This window comes from Biomphalaria glabrata, chromosome 14 (assembly GCF_947242115.1).
Source record: "Biomphalaria glabrata chromosome 14, xgBioGlab47.1, whole genome shotgun sequence".
Taxonomy (NCBI): Eukaryota; Metazoa; Mollusca; class Gastropoda; family Planorbidae; genus Biomphalaria; species Biomphalaria glabrata.
In genome coordinates, this window is record NC_074724.1 from 21,337,412 (window position 1) to 21,360,299 (window position 22,888).

A 22,888-nucleotide genomic window follows, 5' to 3' on the forward strand; every position below is an offset into this window, starting at 1 on the left:
GGGGGGTTGAACCCCAAGAACCCCCCATGCTACGCCCATGCTTCATATGGTAATTACGTGTGCTCAAACTTTGCAACCTCCTCCGAATACTGCTAACTCAGGCCACTTCCATTACGTCATGTGAGAGATCAGTCTCAAAGCTCAAGTTCATCAAAAGCTATCTCAGGAGCACAATGACACAAGAAAGGCTTATCATGGCTTTAATGTCAGTGAAGTCACAAATACTAGAAAGTATCGATGTAGTTGATGTTATAGATGTCTTTGCTGCACAGAATGCACGACGTGAAGCGATATCAATTTAGATTTGTCACTTGTGAATTATTTAATTAAAAAACAAAGGTATTATTCATTAAAAGAGTCTTGATTACTTTTTGTTAAGTTTACTGATATACTGAACCAATTTGATTTGGGGCTTATATATTTTTGCGTACATTATCCCATGTCATATGTCCAATGTCAAAATGCAAGGGGCCCCCAAAGAGGTCAATCCCCCCGGGCCCCCAAATCCGTAGTTACGCCCCTGTATGCTAGGACTAATTTGTATAAATGCTCCTTCTTCCCTAGTGCTATTAGAGCATGGAATGGGTTGCCTGAGCCAGCCAGGAAAACCAGTGACTTGGCAGAATTTAAGTCTTTGGTTAATATGCATGACCAGATACATGACGCGTAGGACGTAATCATCTTTTTTTTTTTTGAAGTAACGTCTGTATTATATAAGATACGATAAGAGATACATTAAAAATTGTAACGAATATAGTTACTAAACTGCATAGTTATTTGTTCAGTCTTTATTGCTACGTATTTTGCTAACGTTCTTATTTGGGACAGACTCGAGTGAGGCTTCAAAATCTCATCTCATCGATCCGTGAATGTATTTATGACTATGATGTGTGAGCCCATGCTCCAGTGTGTGAGTTGATATTGACCAGGTCAGAACACGAATGTGTGTGAGTGTGACTCATCATTTCTCCAAAGAAAAGGTAAGACTTTAAATTATGAGGAAGACTAGTGAGAGAACTCATTTCCAACTGTAACTGTGTCTTTAGATAACAGTGACATAGTTATTTAGTTATAGTTCATTTCATTAATTATTTGTTTTTAGATTACATTTGTTTTTAATTACTAAATCAGTTTACAGTGAAGTTTGAAGTATTTTCTCTTCAGTTTGAGCTTTAAATACCATGAAAATGTTTAACTGTTATAACCCATGCGATGCATTTATTTTGAATTGTCAAAATTTCCGATTGATCTAACACAATTTTTTTGTGCTTGTCTAATCATTGCTTGCCGCTCTCAGTCGTAAAACGACTATAGTTCATCTCATACAGTTTTGTTTTTGTGTGTGAGTTGAAAGCAACTTGAGTTGGGACACAGCATTTCCCTCCCCACCACGCGCTTGGGTCCAAAGGAACGTCAACTTAAGTTTGGGTTCAGCTGCGTCTGTCGGAATGTTGCAACAAGCTGCCCTAAGAACCTTCGGCTCCTCGTTTTCTCAAGATGTATATCTGATGTTCAGACTTAACATTTTTCTTTTCCAAGTTGGGTAGTCTAACATTTTCCTTTTCCAAGTTGGGAAGTCTAACATTTTCAACTTTCCAAGTTGGGTAGTCTAACATTTTCAACTTTCCAAGTTGGGTAGTCTAACATTTTCAACTTTCCAAGTTGGGTAGTCTAACATTTTCAACTTTCCAAGTTGGGTAGTCTAACATTTTCAACTTTCCAAGTTGGGTAGTCTAACATTTTCAACTTTCCATGTTAGGAAGTCTAACATTTTCAACTTTCCAAGTTGGGAAGTCTAACATTTTCAACTTTCCAAGTTGGGTAGTCTAACATTTTCAACTTTCCAAGTTGGGAAGTCTAACATTTTCAACTTTACAAGTTGGGTAGTCTAACATTTTCAATTTTCCGAGTTGGGTAGTCTAACATTTTCCTTTTCCAAGTTGGGAAGTCTAACATTTTCCTTTCCCAAGTCAGGTAGTCTAACATTTTCAACTTTCCAAGTTGGGTAGTCTAACATTTTCAACTTTCCAAGTTGGGTAGTCTAACATTTCCGTTTCCAAGTTGGGTAGTCTAACATTTTCAACTTTCTAAGTTGGGTAGTCTAACATTTTCAACTTTCCAAGTTGGGTAGTCTAACATTTTCAACTTTCCAAGTTGGGTAGTCTAACATTTCCGTTTCCAAGTTGGGTAGTCTAACATTTTCAACTTTCCAAGTTGGGTAGTCTAACATTTTCGTTTCCAAGTTGGGTAGTCTAACATTTTCAACTTTCTATGTTGGGTAGTCTAACATTTTCAACTTTCCAAGTTGGGTAGTCTAACATTTCCGTTTCCAAATTGGGTAGTCTAACATTTTCAACTTTCCAAATTGGGTAGTCTAACATTTTCAACTTTCCAAGTTGGGTAGTCTAACATTTTCAACTTTCCAAATTGGGTAGTCTAACATTTTCAACTTTCCAAATTGGGTAGTCTAACATTTTCAACTTTCCAAGTTGGGTAGTCTAACATTTTCAACTTTCCAAGTTGGGTAGTCTAACATTTCCGTTTCCAAGTTGGGTAGTCTAACATTTTCAACTTTCCATGTTGGGTAGTCTAACATTTTCGTTTCCAAGTTGGGTAGTCTAACATTTTCAACTTTCCAAGTTGGGTAGTCTAACATTTCCGTTTCCAAGTTGGGTAGTCTAACATTTTCAACTTTCCATGTTGGGTAGTCTAACATTTTCGTTTCCAAGTTGGGTAGTCTAATCAGCAACAAATCAATGAGACTGCTGTGTTTTATTAATGTTTATCAATGAGTAAGAAATCAAAGAAATGAAATGTATACAACAGACAAGAATGCAAGAGGTTTATTTCAAACGTCCATTTGGTATGGAAATAACAAGTTCACTACAATTTGTAAAAATAGATCTCTAATTATGTTCATAAGATTTATTTTTAGTTTATGCGTTGGTTTTCCTCACAAACGACGCGAATAGAAGTTATTCATCTCTCTCTCTCTCTCTATTTCTAAAGTCCTCTTTCTCTTTGTACACTTTGGTTTCTTATAGTTATAATGTTTTTTGTTTGATGTAATGCACAAATTGTAAGACAAATTTCCTTACGGATAATAAAGATTATTATTATGTTAAAATGAACGAGTAGTCATTCTCTGGCGCTGCCAGGGTCGAGTTTCGCTAAAGAGAAACAAAATTCATCGTAGTCCCTTTAACAGTTTCCACTGAGGAATTTTCTGGTGATGTGGCAGGTCTGCAGCAGTACCGCCCTCTGATATATTTATCATGGGCGTAGCCAGGGATGGGGCCCTCAACCCCCCCCCCCCCCGAAATGAAATCCCCCCCTCTGGAGGGGGGGGGATCGGAATTTAGCGACTGATTTTTTGCTTTGATTTTGTTTATTTTAGGTGAGATTTTAATAATAAACCATCACTTGCCGCAACAGAACCAAAGGGGTTTTGAGTTTAAAACCTCCTACCGGGGGGGGGGGTTGAGTTTAAAACCCCTACCAGAGGGTTCGAGTTGAAAAACCCCTACCAGGGGTTTAGAGTTTAAAAACCCCTACCAGGTGTTTTGAGTTTTAAACCCCCTAACTGGGGTTTTTGCAGTTAACTCCCCCTCTTCTATAAAACAAAACAAAAAAAATGCAAACGAAAATCCCCTAATTCCAAGAGCACAGTTAAGGAAGATTTTGGTTTTAAACCCCCCTCTAAAATTTACGATTAAACCCCCTCTTCAATATAAAAAAAAAGCTAATGCACTCAAAATGCTATGAGCGTAGCTAAATGGGTTTTGACTCAGTTTTGAGTTTAAACCCCTATTCAGCGCGGTTTGAAGGTAAAAAATACCTCTTTAATAATAAAAACAAAGCAAATTATACACTCAAAATGTTATGAGTGTAGTCAAGGGGGTTTTGAGTTTAAACTCCCCTCCAGTGGAGTTTGAAGCTAAAAAGTACCTCTTCAATATAAATAAAAGCAAATTACTCACTCTAAAATCTCTGAGCGTAGCCAAAGGGGTTTTGAGTTTAAACCCCCCGCCAGGGGGGATTGAGGCTAAAAAGTACATCTTCGGTGTAAGAAAAAAAGCAAATTACGCACTCAAAATGCTATGAACGTTGCCAAATGGGGTTCTGAGTTTAAACCCCCATTCAGAGGGGTTTGATGATAAAAATACCTCTTCAATATAAAAAAAAAGCAAATTACACACTAAAATCATTTGAGCGTAGCCAAACCAATCGGGGGTTTTGAGTTTAAACCCCTCTTCGACAGATGGCTTTTTTTTAAAGTTTAAAACCCCTCCAGATGGTTTTGAGTTTAAGATCCCCCTACAGAGCATTTTGAGGTGGAAAACCCCCAACAGATGATTTAGAAAACTTCTCTTTTCGATATAAAATCTAAAGCAAACTACAGTCACTTAATTCCAAGAGCGTATTCAAGAGATGTTACACATTTTTACCAGTGGCAGGGCTCCATTAATAAACTGCAGTGAATAGTCATCTGCCGAAATTGAAAAACACTAAATGTGGCTCAACTAAGATGGCTAAGACAGATTTTAGGAGTCAGTTATAGATCAAGGAAATCCTATGCCGAACTGGGAGTCGACCCCTTAGTAAGATTGTGAGAGAGCGACGCATGAGGTTTGTGGGGCATGTTCTCCGACAAAATGAATTACGCATATGAAGAATTGCAATGATATCCTAGTACAACTTGACGCCACTCATTCATGGAGGTCCTCATGTCAGGTGGGAAGAGGCTTCAGACATTACCAGTAACAGATTTTTATGGAAACAGCTTGACGTCAAATGGTCCGAACGGCGCGGGAGGGTCTAAGTCAGTAAGAATAGCAAATTAGGTTTTTGAAATAAAACCTTTTAATAGCAGGTAAATGCACTGTAGATACCTCAGAATACGCTTTTTTTTTACTTTCAATACCAGAAATAGTGCTTGACGGCGGGGCGAAGCGAAGCTACTAGCGCTCCCCCAGACCCCCTTGCTAGTAGTGGCGGGAAATCTACAATTTTTTCACTATCTCATGGAAGAACCTATTCTAGGGCACAATAAACGTCTTCCGAAAGAATGAAGGGTCAGAATGTAATAAAGATTATGTACACACACACATAAATACATATAAAAAAATTTCCGGGGGTGGGGGAAATCCCCCCAACCCCTCCCCCCCCCCGAAAAAAATCCTGGCTACGCCCATGATATATATATATATATATATATATATATATATATATATATATATATATATATATATATATGTTGATGGTTGATGTGACTGGTTAATGAATGTAGATGTCAGACGCGAGTGCGTGAATAACAACAAACAACAGAACAATTAATTAAATAAATCCAGATGTGAACTTGAATAGCGATTTATTAAATAAGTAAGGGCACAGTCTACGTCGTCTCTCGATCTATCTCTATCACAAGTCGATCTTTCTTCGTCCTCCTGCCCGTTGGTTCTCTATTTCCGTTCTAACTTTTTAATTGATCAATCACGTCACTCCGGAAAAACCCAATTAAACCCCAACTTCTACGCGTCTTTCTATAGATCCTCTCTATATATATTGTGTGTGTGTGCGTAATGATAGATAGACTGGCAGAGAGGGAGATAGATTTTATACTATATACACACAGAGAGAAGAACTCACACACCTGTCAAACAATGGTCTCATTAAGTACTACGTGTCAGTGTTACCTGTCCACACTGACAAAGACAGTGTGGGTGTGGGAACCCAGGAAATCCTGGACCGTGATCATAAAGGTGCGTCGGTGAGACAAATTGTTGTTGTTCTAGTTTGGACCTTATCCGTAGATGTGTCTTTTCTGGATTACTTCAACCAGATTTACACGGGAATTGTTCTTTTGATTCATTGCTAAGCTTAGACTTAGGACTCTGGAGAAGGTTAGACTTAGGACTCTTGAGAAGGTTAGACTTAGGACTCTGGAGAAGCTTAGACTTAGGACTCTGGAGAAGGTTAGACTTAGGACTCTGGAGAAGGTTAGACTTAGGACTCTGGAGAAGACTTTGATACCAAGGACGCGTAGGAAATATTCTAATAGATTAATTTGCCTTTGTGTTTATCCTTGATGAATTTAATTCTGAAAGGCACTTGAGCCCAAGACATTATTGGGGGCAAAGTTTTTTAAAAAAAGGTCCTTGGAGTTTTCAAATAAATGTCTCTCCCCTTTAGTTTTTGTTTCAGGAAGCGTTCTCTTCCACCCCTTCCTCTTTTGAGAAAAACAAAATTGATGGTTAAAAAAATGGTGATCTTAAAGTCGGAAAAGATCGCAACTCCCGCCTTTCTCCTAGTCCTAGCTACGCCGCTGTGTTGTCAACACTTATGCGCAATTTTTAACATGACATCGTCTTTTTTTTGAAAACTAACTTCTCTAACTTATAATGTATTTAATCGTATTCTCACAAGCTACTTAAAGTATTGTAGTGCAACTTTGTGTGTGTAGATCGTAATAGGCATTGTTGAGTCATTCTAGAGTTGTGTTTACAGCTTTGTGGTGTAGTGTTGAAACAACCGACTGTGACGGATATATCCTGTGTAAGTCGGCGACACCAGATGTTCAGATTATGACGCCTGGACACACTTAAACACAGAGCTCTGTTAGACGCACAGCACACGACACCGCGACACTTGCTGTACACGACACAGCGACACTTGCTGTACACGACACAGCGACACTTGCTGTACACGACACAGCGACACTTGCTGTACACGACACAGCGACACTTGCTGTACACGACACAGCGACACTTGCTGTACACGACACAGCGACACTTGCTGTACACGACACAGCGATACGATGCGCTACAGGGACACCAACAAGGTGCAGCTGCTCAACTTTGTGGTACTGGTCACGGGGAGTATCATGTGCCTGTTGGGCGCCGTAGCACCTTTCTGGCAGGAAGGTGAGGTGAGTATATACATAAGCAAGTAAATGGCCTGTTTAGTGACACATCTGGCTGTGAAAGAAAGAAGTAAGTTTAATTGGCTCTCTCTGTCTCTGTGTGTGTGTGTGTGTGCGTGCGTGCGTGCGTGTGTGTGTGCTAATCCCTCCTTTACTCATCCATCTTTCCATGCACGAGTTCTCTCCTTTTAGCCAGCACTGACTTCTGTTTTTCTAAGGCCTTGTTCAAAATACGATATCAAAGTGAGGTATACACATAATCAAAGGCAGCCTTCCACTGTACTCTCACTTTATTCAAACAAACTTGCACCTAATAAACAATTACAAAAGTGACTATGAAATCAAGGCTCTATTTAAGTTTACAGCGTGGCACATGTACGAATGCATTCTACAAGTGCTTTTCTTTAGGCCTCAGATGTGTGTCCCGCACCCTTCGTTCAGAGACCATCCGCTGCCAGCTGCTTTCTTCCTTGCCAGGGAGGGCAAAATGCGACTGAGTTGATCTTCAAGTCGCTTCCGGGGAGTACCTCTGTTATGCCATCCTCTTCTAAGCTCGCCGAAATATTAGGTCTGCGGTCATCACCCATGCGGAATAAGTGTCCGAACCAGCACAACTGTCGAATATAAAGTCATGATTAAATAATATCTATGACATGTGTATCTATATAGCTAGATATGGAATGTGTATCCATATTACTATGTATGGAATTTGAATCTATATAGCTATAAATGGAATTTGTATCTATATAGCCAGATATGGAATGTGTATCTATATAGCTAGATATGAAATGTATATCTATATATATCTAGATATGTAATATGTATCTATATAGCTAGATATGGAATGTGTATCCATATAGCTAGATATGGAATGAGCATTTATGTGCAAGTAAGCTAATTAAAAAAAAAATAAAGTGAAAATCCTGTTGACTCTTGATAGTTTCACGGTTACAGGACGGGGTGGTGTCGAATTGCCCAAAACGTTATATTACCAAAAAGGTTAGCTTAAAAAAACTCTAACCTTATATGTCAGAAAATTATATTTATTGTGTAGTAAGATATTTTCTTAGACTATCAAAGTTAGTATAAATATATTGATCTAAAAATACAAACAAAACAAAAGCTTTCAAATTTCACAAACTATACTACATTTAAGCTTAAGCCTACCTACATTCCAAAAAGTTAGTCGCAACCTCAGATTACTGTGTCGGATTACGAATTGTCGGACTATCAATAATTATTAATAAAAAAAATATATAAATTAAGGAAAAGCTTAGTAGATTCGAGTCTTTAACTTTAGAAACTAAACATTCCATTGAAGATGCTTATGGTAAAATAAAAATATGATGATGGCCTGATAGAATTTACATCTTTCTGCTATCCAGCTATAGAAATCCATCATTCTGTAGGTCTATGTGTGTGCGTATGCTACAAACTCATCATTCTGTAGGTCTATGTGTGTGCGTATGCTACAAACTAATCATTCTGTAGGTCTATGTGTGTGCGTATGCTACAACCTCATCATTCTGTAAGTCTATGAGTGTGTGCGTATGCTACAACCTCATCATTCTGTAGGTCTATGTGTGTGCGTATGCTACAACCTCATCATTCTGTAGGTCTATGTGTGTGCGTATGCTACAAACTCATCATTCTGTAAGTCTATGTGTGTGCGTATGCTACAAACTCATCATTCTGTAGGTCTATGTGTGTGCGTATGCTACAAACTCATCATTCTGTAGGTCTATGTGTGTGCGTATGCTACAAACTCATCATTCTGTAGGTCTATGTGTGTGCGTATGCTACAACCTCATCATTCTGTAGGTCTATGTGTGTGCGTATGCTACAAACTCATCATTCTGTAAGTCTATGTGTGTGCGTATGCTACAAACTCATCATTCTGTAAGTCTATGTGTGTGCGTATGCTACAAACTCATCATTCTGTAGGTCTATGTGTGTGCGTATGCTACAAACTCATCATTCTGTAGGTCTATGTGTGTGCGTATGCTACAAACTCATCATTCTGTAAGTCTATGTGTGTGCGTATGCTACAAACTCATCATTCTGTATGTCTATGAGTGTGTGCGTATGCTACAAACTAGTACAAACTCATCATTCTGTAAGTCTATGTGTGTGCGTATGCTACAAACTAGTACAAACTCATCATTCTGTAAGTCTATGTGTGTGCGTATGCTACAACCTCATCATTCTGTAGGTCTATGTGTGTGCGTATGCTACAAACTCATAATTCTGTAAGTCTATGTGTGTGCGTATGCTACAAACTCATCATTCTGTAGGTCTATGTGTGTGCGTATGCTACAAACTCATCATTCTGTAAGTCTATGTGTGTGCGCATGCTACAAACTCATCATTCTGTAAGTCTATGTGTGTGCGTATGCTACAAACTCATCATTCTGTAGGTCCATGTGTGTGCGCATGCTACAAACTCATCATTCTGTGACCGTGTACTTACTTAATACAAACAAATGAGACGATTTCGTAGGATTAAAATTACTCCTTGCATCTTGTTTGACTACGACTAAAAGTGTGAAATCTTTAATGGCACTTTTCGTTTATAAATTAGAATATTACAGACCATAGTACATTATTGCGGTTACGTCTAGTCCACAGGAATAGGATAGGCCGGTAAAAAAAAAATGTGCATAAACAATAAAGATCCATGTAGCACAGTTAACCAATAATAACAGCAATGTCTTCGATTTCGACGATTAAGGATGAGTGCAGTTTTACATTACTACTCATAATCTGATGCAGACAAAGCCGTTGTCCACTGGTGGTCTATTAAAGCTTTCTTTACTTCTTCTGCGCCTGTCTTCTAGGAGAGCTTTCCTTTGGGCTTCAAATATGTGTCCCGCGGGCGTCATGAGAGCTCTCCAGTTGATTCTTTCAGAGACCATCTGCTACAAGCGAGTGAGGGCAAAAATGACGGCTGAGTTGATCTTTAGGTATAGCGCTTACGAAGGGCACCTCTTTAAAGCTGCTGTCGAGTGTTAAGTTGTGCTTCTATACTGTCCACACCAGCCTCCAGCAGAACATAGTTATTTGTAAAGTGGTCCTTCCAGCGAATGCTCATTAAGGAACGAAGCCACTTTTGGTGGAAGCGTTTTATAAGCCTTAGATGCCTTCTACAGAGCACCCAGAGCCTTATAAAAGTGTGGTAAGAACCACTTCGAGCTGTGATACACAGCCTCATCGTGGTGGAAATGGCGTAGGAGGAAACAATTAGGGTAACAAAACAAGACTCTCATATGGGGTGCGAGAGCACTTTCATTGCACAGGTAGAGGTTGCAAAGTGAGCCCTTACATGTCAACAGCCCACACTGCGCTCCTCAAGGTATCTTTTAACAAATGGAGAATCCAGCTGGTTAGCGGTAGTCATGAGAAGGAAAATGACGGGGATCCCCAGTGTGTTTGGCCTTCGGCCACGTCTTTAGCCGGAGCTTCCGAATCACTGGAAAAAGTGGTGTGATACACAGACACCAACTTGGATTTCTCTCAAACAGAACCATCTGTTTAATGTTGCTGCTGAAAGGGAGCTCTTTTTTTCTTTCTTGCTGGTCTAGAGTTTCAAGAGCCTTCAGTTCAACTCTACCGATAGTTTCAAATGTTGAGATCCACTATATTATAAACATTTATTTTTATTGATAGTTGAGACCTATTCCGCAATACTCTCTGCCTGGTCGTGCGATTTGCGCGCTGGACTGTCGTTCTGGCTTATCGATAGTCCCGGGTTTAAACCCCTCTTGCTCCCATTCATCCCCCGTCGTCCTGCGGGAGGTTTGGACTAGGAAGTAAATTATCTTCAACTCTGAAGGAACATCCGAAACGTAAAAGATTGAAACATTGTACAAACATTTTTACTCTCAATGGGAGACGACCAAAAGCTCTATTGACGGTTGTCTTAACGAGACGGTTGTCTATTTTTCTAGATAGTGACGCATCGTCACACAGTGCTGCCCAGGTACATAAAGTGGTCAACAACAAATCAATGGTTTATCTGACCTTGACCTAAGATATGCCTCACGTGGTCGATCGATCTCACAAAAATCAATACATTTTCTTAGTCTAATGATTGAAAATATATTCGTACAATTTGACGTCTAATTCGATAGCTCATTATTTCATTTCTTTTCTAACGCAAAAACGATCGTTTCATGAAAAAATGGTTAAGTACTTGGGTTGGTTTGAATCATGTATGTCAGTTTTACAGATTTGTCAACTCTTGATATACGCCTGGAGGCGAACCAAGTGTGCGTGAATGGTGCAGTATGGGAGGTGAACAAATTGAGCGTTGCATTATGGAAGGTGAACTATGTGTGTGTGTGTGACGTCTCCCCCCCCCTTTATAAGCAGAACGTGAACAAACGTAATTCTATGTACAACTGAGTCCTAACTCCATTTAGTTTCTAGCTATATTCAAGTAAAAACCTTTATTAGGCTACACGTTATATCTCCGACACCTAATCTCGGATTAAGCTAAAATGTTGCACAATTATTTCTTTTCCCTGACAACAAATGAATCAATAAATTAAGATAACCAATTAGTTAAGTAACTATTGATGATTGATTATTTTGTTTGATATAACATGGGAAAGAAATAGCAAATTTCTGAATAAAAAAGCTGAAGAAATAAGCTGAATTAGTCCCCTTTATAGGTCTCTGCTTTGAAGTAAGTTTGAAATAAACAATACATAACTATACAATCTTCTGTTTTTATACACACCTCACTAGCAGGGTGGTTAAAATGACGGCTTAAGGAGGCTTTGGGTCAAGAGTTCGAATTCAGGTCTTTCCCCTATAATATATATATATATAAGGGCCCTAGGCGAAGTGAATAGGGTGGCTCCAAATGAAATAGAAAAATATAAATTAAAGGCCGATAGGCCTAAATACGCAATTAATTTAAAACCTTCCTGTATCTAGATCTAGATCTAAATTAACAAATGAGTTAAATTCAAGTAATGCCGAGAGCACGCACGTTCTTCAAGGACTATTCATGATCATCAGATTAGAAATAACATTTCGACATTTCTCCAAAGGGAAGAGACAATGGTCTTCTAACATATGGAGTTTAACAAATAGATCTGTCTAGTTTGTCTAAGGCTGACATGCATGAAAGGTGCAAATAGTTTATTTATTGTAAAATTTTGACACATTTTAAAAACTACTCTACTTGACTTAATCCTTTAGACTTCCAGGGGAGCAGATTCTCTTTTGTTCTTTGCAGTGAATATCAAATTCAGCCCTCATTGGCATCTTTTAATATTTTTTTTTCTGTCAATACACAATGCTAGAGCTCCTTCTTTACGTACTCTTAGGGATTAATCCAGAAAGTGCAATAGTATTGTATATCTCTTACAGATTAACCTGAATTATCTGAAAGCCCACTCCAACAGCAGCGGCACAAGTGATGTCCACGTGATAGGTGGGTTATGGTGGTACTGCTACGCAGACCCTATCACTGGTAACACCTGTGACATTTACCCACTTGGTGGTGAGGAAGGTAGGTTCAGCTGTGGTTTTGAAGTGTTGACTTATGGATCTACTCACAGACATTGTCTAATGTAAACATAAGCAAGACTTGACTTTTTACAACTTTCTTAAAAGTCTTTACCTAATTGTCTACCCTTCATAAACACATTTAACTGACGTTTTGAAGATACTGTCACAGTGTTGTCGAATCCTTTAAATTTAATCCATCAAAGTAATACGAGCTCTTTAGTTGACAATCATTACTTGTACAATGTGAGCACTGCTTTTTTTACTACACACTTCTTAAACTTTAAAACCAGGAGAGTTGAATAGATTTGTTTACCAACAGCCATGTCTAAGACAGCAGCACACAATGAGAGGAGTATTGTCCCTTGTATGGACGCTGCTTCAATTCCTTTTTCAATTCCTAAAATATGTATTAATGATTAACTCACACTTTCATCATAGTCCGCAAGGGGGGGGGGCGGAATTTAGTGACTTATTTTTTGCTTTCATTTTGTTTCTTTTATGTGAGATTTTAATACTAAACCATCACTTGCCCCCGCGCAGCCAAAGGGGTTTTGAGTTTTAAAACCCCTACCAGGGGGTTTTGCAGTTAAATCCCCCCCCCCCCCAAAAAAAAAATTTATATAATATATAAGAAAATTAATAATAATTTGTTTAAAACTCTGTTTATTTCAGGAGCCATTTGGGCTGTCAGATTGTTTGTCTTCCTTAATGTGCTACTGTCAGTGTTCTGTTGTCTGACAGTATTCTTCCGCATCTGTTTCCAGGGTGTTGGTAGAACCATCTGCCAGGGTATCACAGCGTTTGTTACAGGTCAGTGCTTGTTGAAATAGATGCTATTAGTTGGCTAGACTTGAGAGAAAGCTTACACTTTCACCACGACTTTGTCTAGGTGATTCTGTCCAATGCATGGGCGTAGCCAGGATTTTTTTTCGGGGAGGGTTTTGGGGGGGGGGGGGAGGGGGGGACCCCCCCCCCCCCGGGCGAAAAAAAAAATATATGTGTGTGTGTGTACATAATTAATCTTTATTACATTCTGACCCTTTCGGAAGACGTTTATTGTTTATTGTAGACTCCCCGCCCTTGCTAGCAAGGGGGTCTGGGGGAGTTCGCAGTGATCCCCAGCGCGGGGCGAAGCCCCGCCGCCGAGCACTATTTCTGGTATTGAAAGCCAACAAAATACATATTCTGAGGTATCTACAGTGCATTATCTTGCTATTAAAAAGTTTTATTTCAAAAAACCTAAAGTGCTATTCTTACTGACTTAGACCCTCTCGCGCCGTTCTTCGCATTTTCCGGCAAGCTGTTTCCGCAACTCTTATTTTGCGTAATTCATTTTGTGTGAGAACATGTCCCGCAAAACCTCATGCGACTCTCTGTCACAACCTTACTAAGGATTCGACTCCCAGTTCGGCATATGATTTCTTTGATTTAGACCCGATCTCTATGACTGACTCCTAAAATCTGTCTTAACCATCTTTGTTGAGACACATTTAATGATTTTCAATTTCGGCAGAAGACTATTCACACTTTATTAATGGAGCCCAAGCCACTGGTAGAAATTTGCCGGTATTTCGCTTTAGATTTTATATCGAAAAGGAAAGTTTTTTCGTCAAATCATCTGTTGAGGGGTTTTGAACTAAGAAATCTCTGGAGTTTTTTTGTTTTGTTTTTAATTCAAAACCCCATTTAGCTACGATCTTAGAATTTGGTGACTGTAGTTTGCTTTAAAATAATATTGAAGAGAGAGGTTTTAAACTCAAAACCATCTGGAGGGGTTTTAAACTTTAAAGAAAAAGCCATCTGGAGGAGGTGGATATAAACTCAAAACCCCTTTGGCTACGCTCATAGATTTTATAGTGTGTAATTTGCTTTTTTTTTATATTGAAGAGGTACTTTTTAGCTTCAAACCCCAACTGGAGGGGGGGGGGGTTAAACTCAAAACCCCTTTCGCTACGCTCATAGAATTTTGAGTGTGTAATTTGCTTTTTTTATATTGAAGATGGGGTTTATCGTAAATTTTGGAGGGGGGTTTAAAATCAAAATCTTCCTCAACTGTGCTGTTGTAATTTGGGGATTGTTGTTTGCATTTTTTTTTGTTTTGTTTTATAGAAGAGGGGGATTAAACTGCAAAAACCTCTGGTAGGGGGTTTAAAATTCAAAACCCCCTGTAGGGGGTTTTAAACTCAAAGCCCCCTGGTAGAGGGATTTGTATCTCAAAACCCCCTGATAGGGGTTTTTTAAATCTCAAAACCCCCTGGTAGGGGGATTTAAACTCAAAACCCCCGGGTAGAGGGTTTTTAACTCAAAACTGTCTCGGCTGTGCTGTGGTAAGTGATGATTTAGTATTAAAATCTCACCTATAATAAACAAAATGAAAGCAAAAATCAGTCACTTAATTCCGTCCCCCCCCCCCGCAGGGGGGGATTTCATTTCGGGGGGGTTTGAACCCCAAGAACCCCCCCCCCCTGGCTACGCCCATGGTCCAATGGTCTTTTTGAGTTTGAAAATATGTAAACATCAGCGCAATGCCTCTGTGACCTCGTGTTTTCCGAGGTCATAGCAACTTTTAAGTTGTCTTAAGTCTTAACCATATCTTAAGTTAGCTAAATGAGAACAGAGGATGACCTAATAGGTTGGCCTAAAATTGTAAAAGAGTCACTAGTGTCATCGGGTTAAAAAATAATTTTCTCCCGTTTTTTCCTTTGCATATATAAAGGCATATTATGCGCATTAGATTACATAATAAATGTTCATTACAGTTTGTTCAGTTCAGCTTAGTGTCTCGTAGATAATTTGTTGAAGTTCTATTTGAAACTAGGACTGTATGGTGGTAGCGCTCTAGTTTGCCCAGCGCATTTCAAAATAGATTCCCGGCGATAGGCGTTTTCTCTGTATTCATTTTTTTAAAAAACAAATATTGATGTAATTTTGATGTTAACAAGATTTGAATTTATGGGCGGATGTTTTTATACAATGTTCTATAAGTGACAGGCAAGAGAAAGAGTAACTCACTGAAAGACAAACATTTACACTAGAAGACTTAACTCAAGTAAACTCCAAGCTGTTATATGTTACATACAATTAGTAAACAATATTTGTAATTATTTCTTAATATTTTCTTTTCAGGTTGCTGTGGATTTGTTGTTGTGGGACTCTTTGTTTACTTATTCGACAATGGCTACTCACTACCCCTCAAAGGAGTTGTCTTTTCTTGGGTTTTCTATATTTACATCATTGGCTGCGCTCTAGTGACGGTTGCAGCTGGTTTCCTGTGTTTGGTCGTTCCATGAGAGCAGACCGTGTCATTGTGTACAATAATGTCTTCATTATCAACTATAGAAGGCTGAATTTCATTGGCCGATGCTGCTTTCGATCTATGATAGCATTTTATTTGCATTCGAAGGCTAGATCTAAGCCTTAGAACGTCTATGATCTATACATTCTAGATCTGCCTCCAATCTATAAATCGTTGCTAAAAAAATGCTGCCAATATTTTCCAAAGTGAGAACATTTTGAGACACCTAGATCTAATTGTAACCTTTAACCTTGCTCAGAAAACTGGCGACCAAAGATAAAAAAAAAGAAAACAAATCTCGGTCTGGGAGTGCCAATGAACCACTAGTAGAACCAGAGTTCATCCCAAATAAAAATGCGAGGTTTCGTAGTTGATGAACTGAATTGAAATAACAATCAATGTATTTTTTTTTTGTCAATTTAAACCATGTCTTTCTTTCAGGACAACTTTTTCTCTTAAGAAGGAAACAGAGTAATGATTATCTCATTGCTAGTTGACTCGGCCTTGGGGGCCAAATAAATTTCGACGCGTGTGTCTCAGGAACTATCACTGCAAGTCCTTAGGAACCAATCATTAGCGGCTTTATTATAGACTGGGACAGAAGTTTCGATGGTCGGATAGCATTGCTGTCTCCGGCGGAATACGGTGTACAGGTCGAAGTTTGATTAATTTGTGCAACAGTTAATTTACAAACTGTTCTAATTTAACCATTATTTAACATTCAATTTTTGTGTGGTTAATGTGGCGGTATTTTTCTTTAACTTTAGAGTAGTCCACCTTGAGATTTATTTTTTGTCTTTTCTTCCGCCATCTGTTGTCGTTGCCCCATTTCTTTCTGAACCCTGAACTAACTGAATGCCAGTCAATGGTTAATGGGTTGTTGTTGTTTTTAGATAATCAGGGAAGTGTAAATTATCTAGGTCTAGTTAGAAAGTGTCAGACAGAGGAATTCATTTTCGGAAGACTAAAAGTAACCTTTATAACTTTGTGTTTGTTTGAACGACAATGAGGAAATGAAGTTAAAATTTGTTCCATGACATTCAATATTACAACTTGCCTTTCAAATCTTTTACAAAGCTCACTCTGTCTGTCTGGTCAAAAGTTTGTACACATTATTTCTCCCACACTTATTCTCAAATAAGTTCAAACTTTGCACAATTATTCATAGCCATAGATAAAACATGAATCAATGAAAAAATTAAACAATTACTGGTAATTATTTTTTTCTGATACCATCATGGGACATTAATCCTTCAGTATTCAAAGATACGGCTAAATATGTATAGTTTCTGCCCCGTCTCAAGACTAAACCAAAACCAGTTACACATCTAGAGACATCCTTTGCCTTTCGAGACAAAAGGTGCCATATATATAGGTCCCCCTTAGATAACTGAACACGTTAATTCTCCCACAACCATTCACGGATCAAGTTGAAACTTTAAATAATTATTTATTGTACCTAAAAAAGATGATACAATTAAAAATGAACAATTAGTCAATTAATTATAGGTAATTAATTATTTTGTTTGGTATTGAATATGGGAAATAATTTCTATATTATTGATAGATATTTTTAAGTGCGGAGTTTTTTCCCTTAGATAAGCATTGTTTTAAATAAGATTTTTTAAAAATATATTTTCGTGATGTGTTTTAGGTATAAAATGTATATACTATGTGTTTTAGGTATAAAATGTATATACTATGTGTTTTAGGTATAAAATGTATATACTATGTGTTTTAGGTATAAAATGTATATACTATGTGTTTTAAGTATAAAAACAGTATATTTATTTTTAAAGAAATAACCATTATAAATGTGATGGTGAGGTAGAATGTTCAATAGGGCTTCTAGTTTTGAAATTAAATATGTCACTGTGACAGCTAACAATAATTAATATAGATACCTGTTCAATTGTACAGCATCAATAATTGATAACTTGAACTCTATTCCGGTGATTTAATGATGTTACATTTAATTTGTACATATAATGCAGTTTTCTCATTTTGCGGTACTGTATTATTAAAGAATGCCTTCCACTTTTTTTTCCAAAGATATTTTGTGGAATATTTGTTAACATGCTTTACATTTCTGATGCCGATAGTTTCATTAACATTTATTATGTTTTCATTTAATGTGTTGGTTTTTGCTAAATACGATTATGTCAAGAAATGAGAGCTTCCTATTTTGTCAAGAATGGGATCTACCTCTTCTATCAAGAAATGAGATCCTTTCAAACGTATTTTATAAGGAACTACCTAGTTTGTTCAATAAAAAATAAGGTACAATCAATAGATGGTTCTCATATTTGTTTGGCTATTATATAATCTTCTAGGCCATTTGATATCTACCAATCTGATTGCAATTTTCAACAAATAAAGGAAACGGTGCTCATGTGTAAAAGAACAATTTGAATTGATATCTGCCATTTTCTTTGTTAGAACCTATTACTTTAATTAAATCTGAAAACAGTTTGACTTGAATGTGTTAATTAAAAAAAACAATAACCTCAAACAAATCCTTAACACAGTATTAGACATGACCAACATACAAGTTTAGAAAAAAATAAAATATTTTTTTTTAAAGTCTCCAGTGTTTTGTGGAAATGGTATTTTATTGTCAATCTAAATGAAGCAAAATACATTGACTGTGACACAGAATAAATCTAAACACTTCAAAAATATCAACTGAAAACCAAGGGACACAAAATTAAGTGTAGACACAATTTCAAACTGAAAACTTTCTAAATTACCAGGAAAACAAGGTTGCAGAAGTCAAAGTTCTCATCCAAATACTAAAAGTGACAAGTTTTTTGCAGCTACATCTCGATGGTAAATTAAAAAGAAGCTAGTTGTAAATAGACAAAAAAAAAAGACATGGAACAACCCATTTCCAGCTCTAGGTAAATGGATGATGATGTAATAAATATAGAATAAATACAGTTGTTAGTCTGTTACAAACAAATATAGTGGATGGGTAGGAGGAACAACCAAAATATTACAGCCTTAAGTCAAGAGGGGAGCCCTCCCCAAGATGTGATTGTTATAGGCTTAATTAGTAATCAGATCCAATGTGAAGATGTCACTTTAATGTTGTATACAGTCATGCTTAGCAAAAGGCAGACAAATCATCTGTCTGAGGCTCTGGAGGGGCTAAGATATGCACATTTTCTTTAAATAATGACAACTGACAAAAAAAAATGTACCAAGACCATACAGATCACCATGGTGGCCAACTTGGAATGCATTGATTGTATCACCTCCTTCAAAGTTTATGTCTAATTCAAATCACTGTCCAAACAAGCAAGTAGCTTAACAGGTTTGGAATATAAAATTTAAAAATATGAAATGTATTCACTCCTGTCACAGCCTTCTCCCAGCCCTCTCCCCTCTTGACATCATTTGGAATGTTAAGACTCTCTAATCTAGCTGGTTTCAACTTGGTTTTGTTTTTTTCAATGCAAACAAAAAAAAAATTTCACAATATGTTTTGTTTGTGTTTCTTTGTGTCTAGCACATAGTTGTAAACCAAACAAAAAACAAACTTTGCAACCAAAGAGAATGGCAGAACAATATCTATGTGAAAGAACAATGAAGTCTAAAATAAGATTTAACAGCATCATCACATCTACAGGTTGAATAATGAAAACAAAAGTCAGTTGGACAAATTGTAAAGCTTAAATAACAGACAATTAACCAATGATTTTCTCTGCCTGGTTGGACGACATAAATTGAAATGTTTCCTAGTGACATTTCAGAAACTGTAGAAAGTTGTATATGTAAGAGTGTATTTTACACACAAGAAAAAAAACGACATATGAAAGTACAAAAAAAATAAAAGTTCTATTTATATATATTTACAAAAAAACAAAACAAAAAAAAAACTGGTGGTCTCTTTTTTTTATTGTGATCATAAACAACAATTTTCATATCAATAAATATACCCAACAGTTCCCTAACTTTTGACCAATCATTAATCAATGAAGTTTTTGAAACTGTCTATTTAAAAGTGAACCTGAAACTCTTGCCCTTAATGAGCCTACAGAACACTAGAATCAACAAACTTTTTGTTAGACCAAAAGCAAATATCTAGTGGAAAACAAAAAAGCTAGACATTGAATACAATGCATATACTAATGATTAGAACCACTAATGCCATACATTATAACTGATGATAATAGCAAAGACTGAATGATGATGATAATGATGTGCTTGAGAGATTGAAGTCAAAAGCTTGACATCTACATAAAAATAAATGTGATCTACACAAAATCAATACACATACCACAAAAGAAGATGTATCTGTATGAAAATATAGTATGTAAGTATATGATTATAGTTAGTAGTACATTCATAAAATAATCTGCTGTCGGATGACTGGAAATGAGAAAAAAAAAACATGAATAAAAACATTTGAATACAAAATAACAACCACCAGTTTTAAAGACATTATTGTCTTTTTTTAAAATCAAAAACTTCTTTTGTAGCTTAGTGAGGCACATTCATCAAGTTATAATTCATTTTTTTTAAACTGCTATGAAGTCTATTCTTTTGGTTGCTAAACAGAATTTAAAAAATGTTTTGAAACTATATGAAGGTCTCAGATGAACTTTATTTTATTTCCCTAACTGCATACAATGAAACCTTTGAACTAACTTGACACAAATGTATATTTACATGAAATAGTGATGAGATGAAGGAAACAGATCAAAGGATGAAGTAAAGCATTGATACAGAAATGTCACATACAAATTGCTTCACATTTTGAATTTCCATTGAGGGAAAAAAAATAGGATGCTTCAAAGCAGCAAAAAATGTTATTTGATCCATACCAATATTTTGTATTAAAGTGTGACACATAGAAAGATTGGCATAAAATGTAATGGATCTCACTGTCATAAAAAGCAAGTTTTAAAAAAATTAAAACAAAGAATTTTCTATTTACCAATGTTATGAATTTTTAGTTTTTAAATTTTAATTAAAAAATGTAAATATTTGTAAAATCTGACAATACTCAGACATATTCCAATATATTCTTCAAAATTATGTTTATTCAAAAAAAAAAGTTTCAAAATTCAAGAAAATCAGTTTTTGTCCACAGGTGATGACTGTGTGTAAAAACATTCTTCTTTCCCTTTCAAGTTGTCTTGACAATGATGACACAGACTGAATGAAACACATAAACAAGACAGTACAGGAAACTCACTTGGTACACATCATAGCTTCTTCACTTCACAGGCTCAAGCCTTGGGGTTGTTTTGTACCTGTTAACATAAAATTAGAAAGTTCACTATTGAATATATATATATATATATATAAACATATATAGCTCCTCCTTTGTAGCCAAAGATTAGCCCATTTCTCATTAACTTGAAGAAGGCTATGGAGTCTATTTCTCCCTATAAAAAGCCAGCCACATACAAGGTAGACGAGAATGTGGCTTGCATGATGAAATATGCTTAGAAATATCCTTAAAGGGAAGAATATTTGCAATGCATTAGCCTTACTCTCTCACCCCTTACCAGTAAATTCTAGTGGCAGGACAGGGTCACTACCTTCAAATAAACATTCAGAGAAGCAACAGTAAATTTAAAAAAAAATAGATTGATGAAAACATCTATACAATGATGAAATATTTTTTACCATAGCTCTTCAAGCTTAAAAATTAATTTTTAAAAACTACATAAAACCAAAGATTATATACTCATACAGCTGATTAAGACTCTTTTATTTTAATGGAAAATAAAAATCTGTTTCCTTCTATACTGTTCTTTATGAAATTTCTATCTTGGCCACTACAGTGACATACAAGTTCACATCAAACTCTTATTGGATATAAAAACCATTATAAGATTCCTCATTTCAATGTTAATACTATCTAAGGGTTTTTGTGCCCTTAAACCTGATGGTCACAAAGATAAACTTGTTCAAAGATTGTGTCCCTGTTTACAAATTCAAGCAAGAGAAATAACTCCAACTGCAACAAGGGCATCTCCCTACTTAATAATGTGTGCATGGTCTTCTCTTTAGTGGGGCGACCACACCAGAGATTTGCCAATCATGTCTGGCCAGAATTCCAATGCAGCATTCACACACAGAGATATACAATGGATATGACATTATCTCTTTGCCTTTTGAAAAAAATAAATGCAGTGAACAAAGGATACATTGCTTTCATCCATCTGATCAAAGAAAAGTAAACAGTGGGATGTGTGACAGAAACCACCTTGTTACCCAACAGGAAGAATTTGATGTAGACCAGGAATTTTTCATTAAGATTTCACTTGAGTTAGTAGTGTCTGCTGAGCTCCGTGATACCCCCCTCCCTTTGCATGTCCATAAAAGATAAGAGCACATTGAGCATGTTTTATCATAAAAGAAATGCAATAGAAAAGCATTAGCTTTGTCCTAGAGAATACTACCTGAAGAAAGGGATGTCAAGTTTGCAGTGCAAAGTGAATCAAAGAGGATTAATGATGACAAAGTGAGCCACAAGGGACAACACCCAGGCAGACACAATATTTACCTGTGATATATGTGACTCAGTATGCTTCTTCAAGGTCACAAGAGAACATGCACTATGACATGAGTCCTAGTTGTTTTATGACTGAATCCAACCAACAAATAAATACTTTTTTTTTAAACAAGATTTAATAATTCATGTCAATCAGTGACTAAAATGCAATCTAATAGAGCATTAAAGAAAATTAATTTGTGAGTAGGACTAATATGCAGGGAACCACCCCCAAGTTTGAGTGTTAACAGTCCCTTTAGTCTCTTAGTATGCTTGACTTTTGTTAATATTCTTCAAACCAGCATTTTTGCTGCTGAGCTGAAAGCTCTTTGCAATCTGTGCCATGGAAAAATGACAAGTTCAATTAGAAAAGATATATCAATTTACCTCAAAGTATTTGTATGTGGGGTTTTCATACCCATTCATTTGCATGTTGGCTAGATGTCTATCTTCTGGTGACGCACTGGGATCCACCTTCAATTAGAGCATATAAAAAAAATATTTTAATGTACAATTAATTTCATTGCACAATTATACTAATTTATCATACAAGCTCTTTCTTTTAGAAAAAAAAAAGTGGAAGCACTGGGCTGGATAAACTTCATAGAGTTGGGTAGAGATAAGTGCACCAAGGATTTAT

At 36.7% G+C, this 22,888-nt stretch overlaps 2 protein-coding genes across 9 annotated transcripts in view; one reads left to right on the forward strand and one right to left on the reverse strand.

Annotated features, from left to right (window-relative positions):
- The first annotated feature begins 717 nt into the window (after window positions 1-717).
- LOC106067181 (uncharacterized) lies at window positions 718-18,027 on the forward strand. Of its 7 annotated transcripts, XM_056011561.1 has the most exons (6): window positions 5,764-5,999; window positions 6,508-6,641; window positions 6,786-6,928; window positions 12,302-12,443; window positions 13,115-13,252; window positions 15,569-18,027. In XM_056011561.1, the coding sequence occupies exons 3-6, from the start codon at window positions 6,818-6,820 to the stop codon at window positions 15,730-15,732; spliced, it is 555 nt and encodes a 184-aa protein (XP_055867536.1). In that variant the 5' UTR covers window positions 5,764-5,999; window positions 6,508-6,641; window positions 6,786-6,817; the 3' UTR covers window positions 15,733-18,027. The 7 variants fall into 7 exon arrangements, with proteins under 7 accessions (XP_055867538.1, XP_055867533.1, XP_055867537.1 ...); XM_056011558.1 differs by lacking the exon at window positions 5,764-5,999 and adding an exon at window positions 723-980 and having other exon boundaries at window positions 6,508-6,928; XM_056011562.1 differs by lacking the exon at window positions 5,764-5,999 and adding an exon at window positions 1,008-1,030 and having other exon boundaries at window positions 6,508-6,928.
- Window positions 18,028-18,328: 301 nt separating this feature from the next.
- Window positions 18,329-22,888, reverse strand: part of LOC106067182 (amyloid-beta precursor-like protein) — a 52,791-nt gene continuing 48,231 nt past the window's right edge. For both annotated transcript variants that reach the window (XM_013226329.2, XM_056011557.1), the window contains exons 13-14: window positions 22,636-22,722; window positions 18,329-20,998 (exon numbers count right to left, since the gene is read on the reverse strand). In XM_013226329.2, coding sequence (XP_013081783.2) covers window positions 20,975-20,998; window positions 22,636-22,722 — 111 coding nt within the window. In that variant the 3' untranslated portion in view covers window positions 18,329-20,974. The remainder of the gene's footprint in view (window positions 20,999-22,635; window positions 22,723-22,888) is intronic.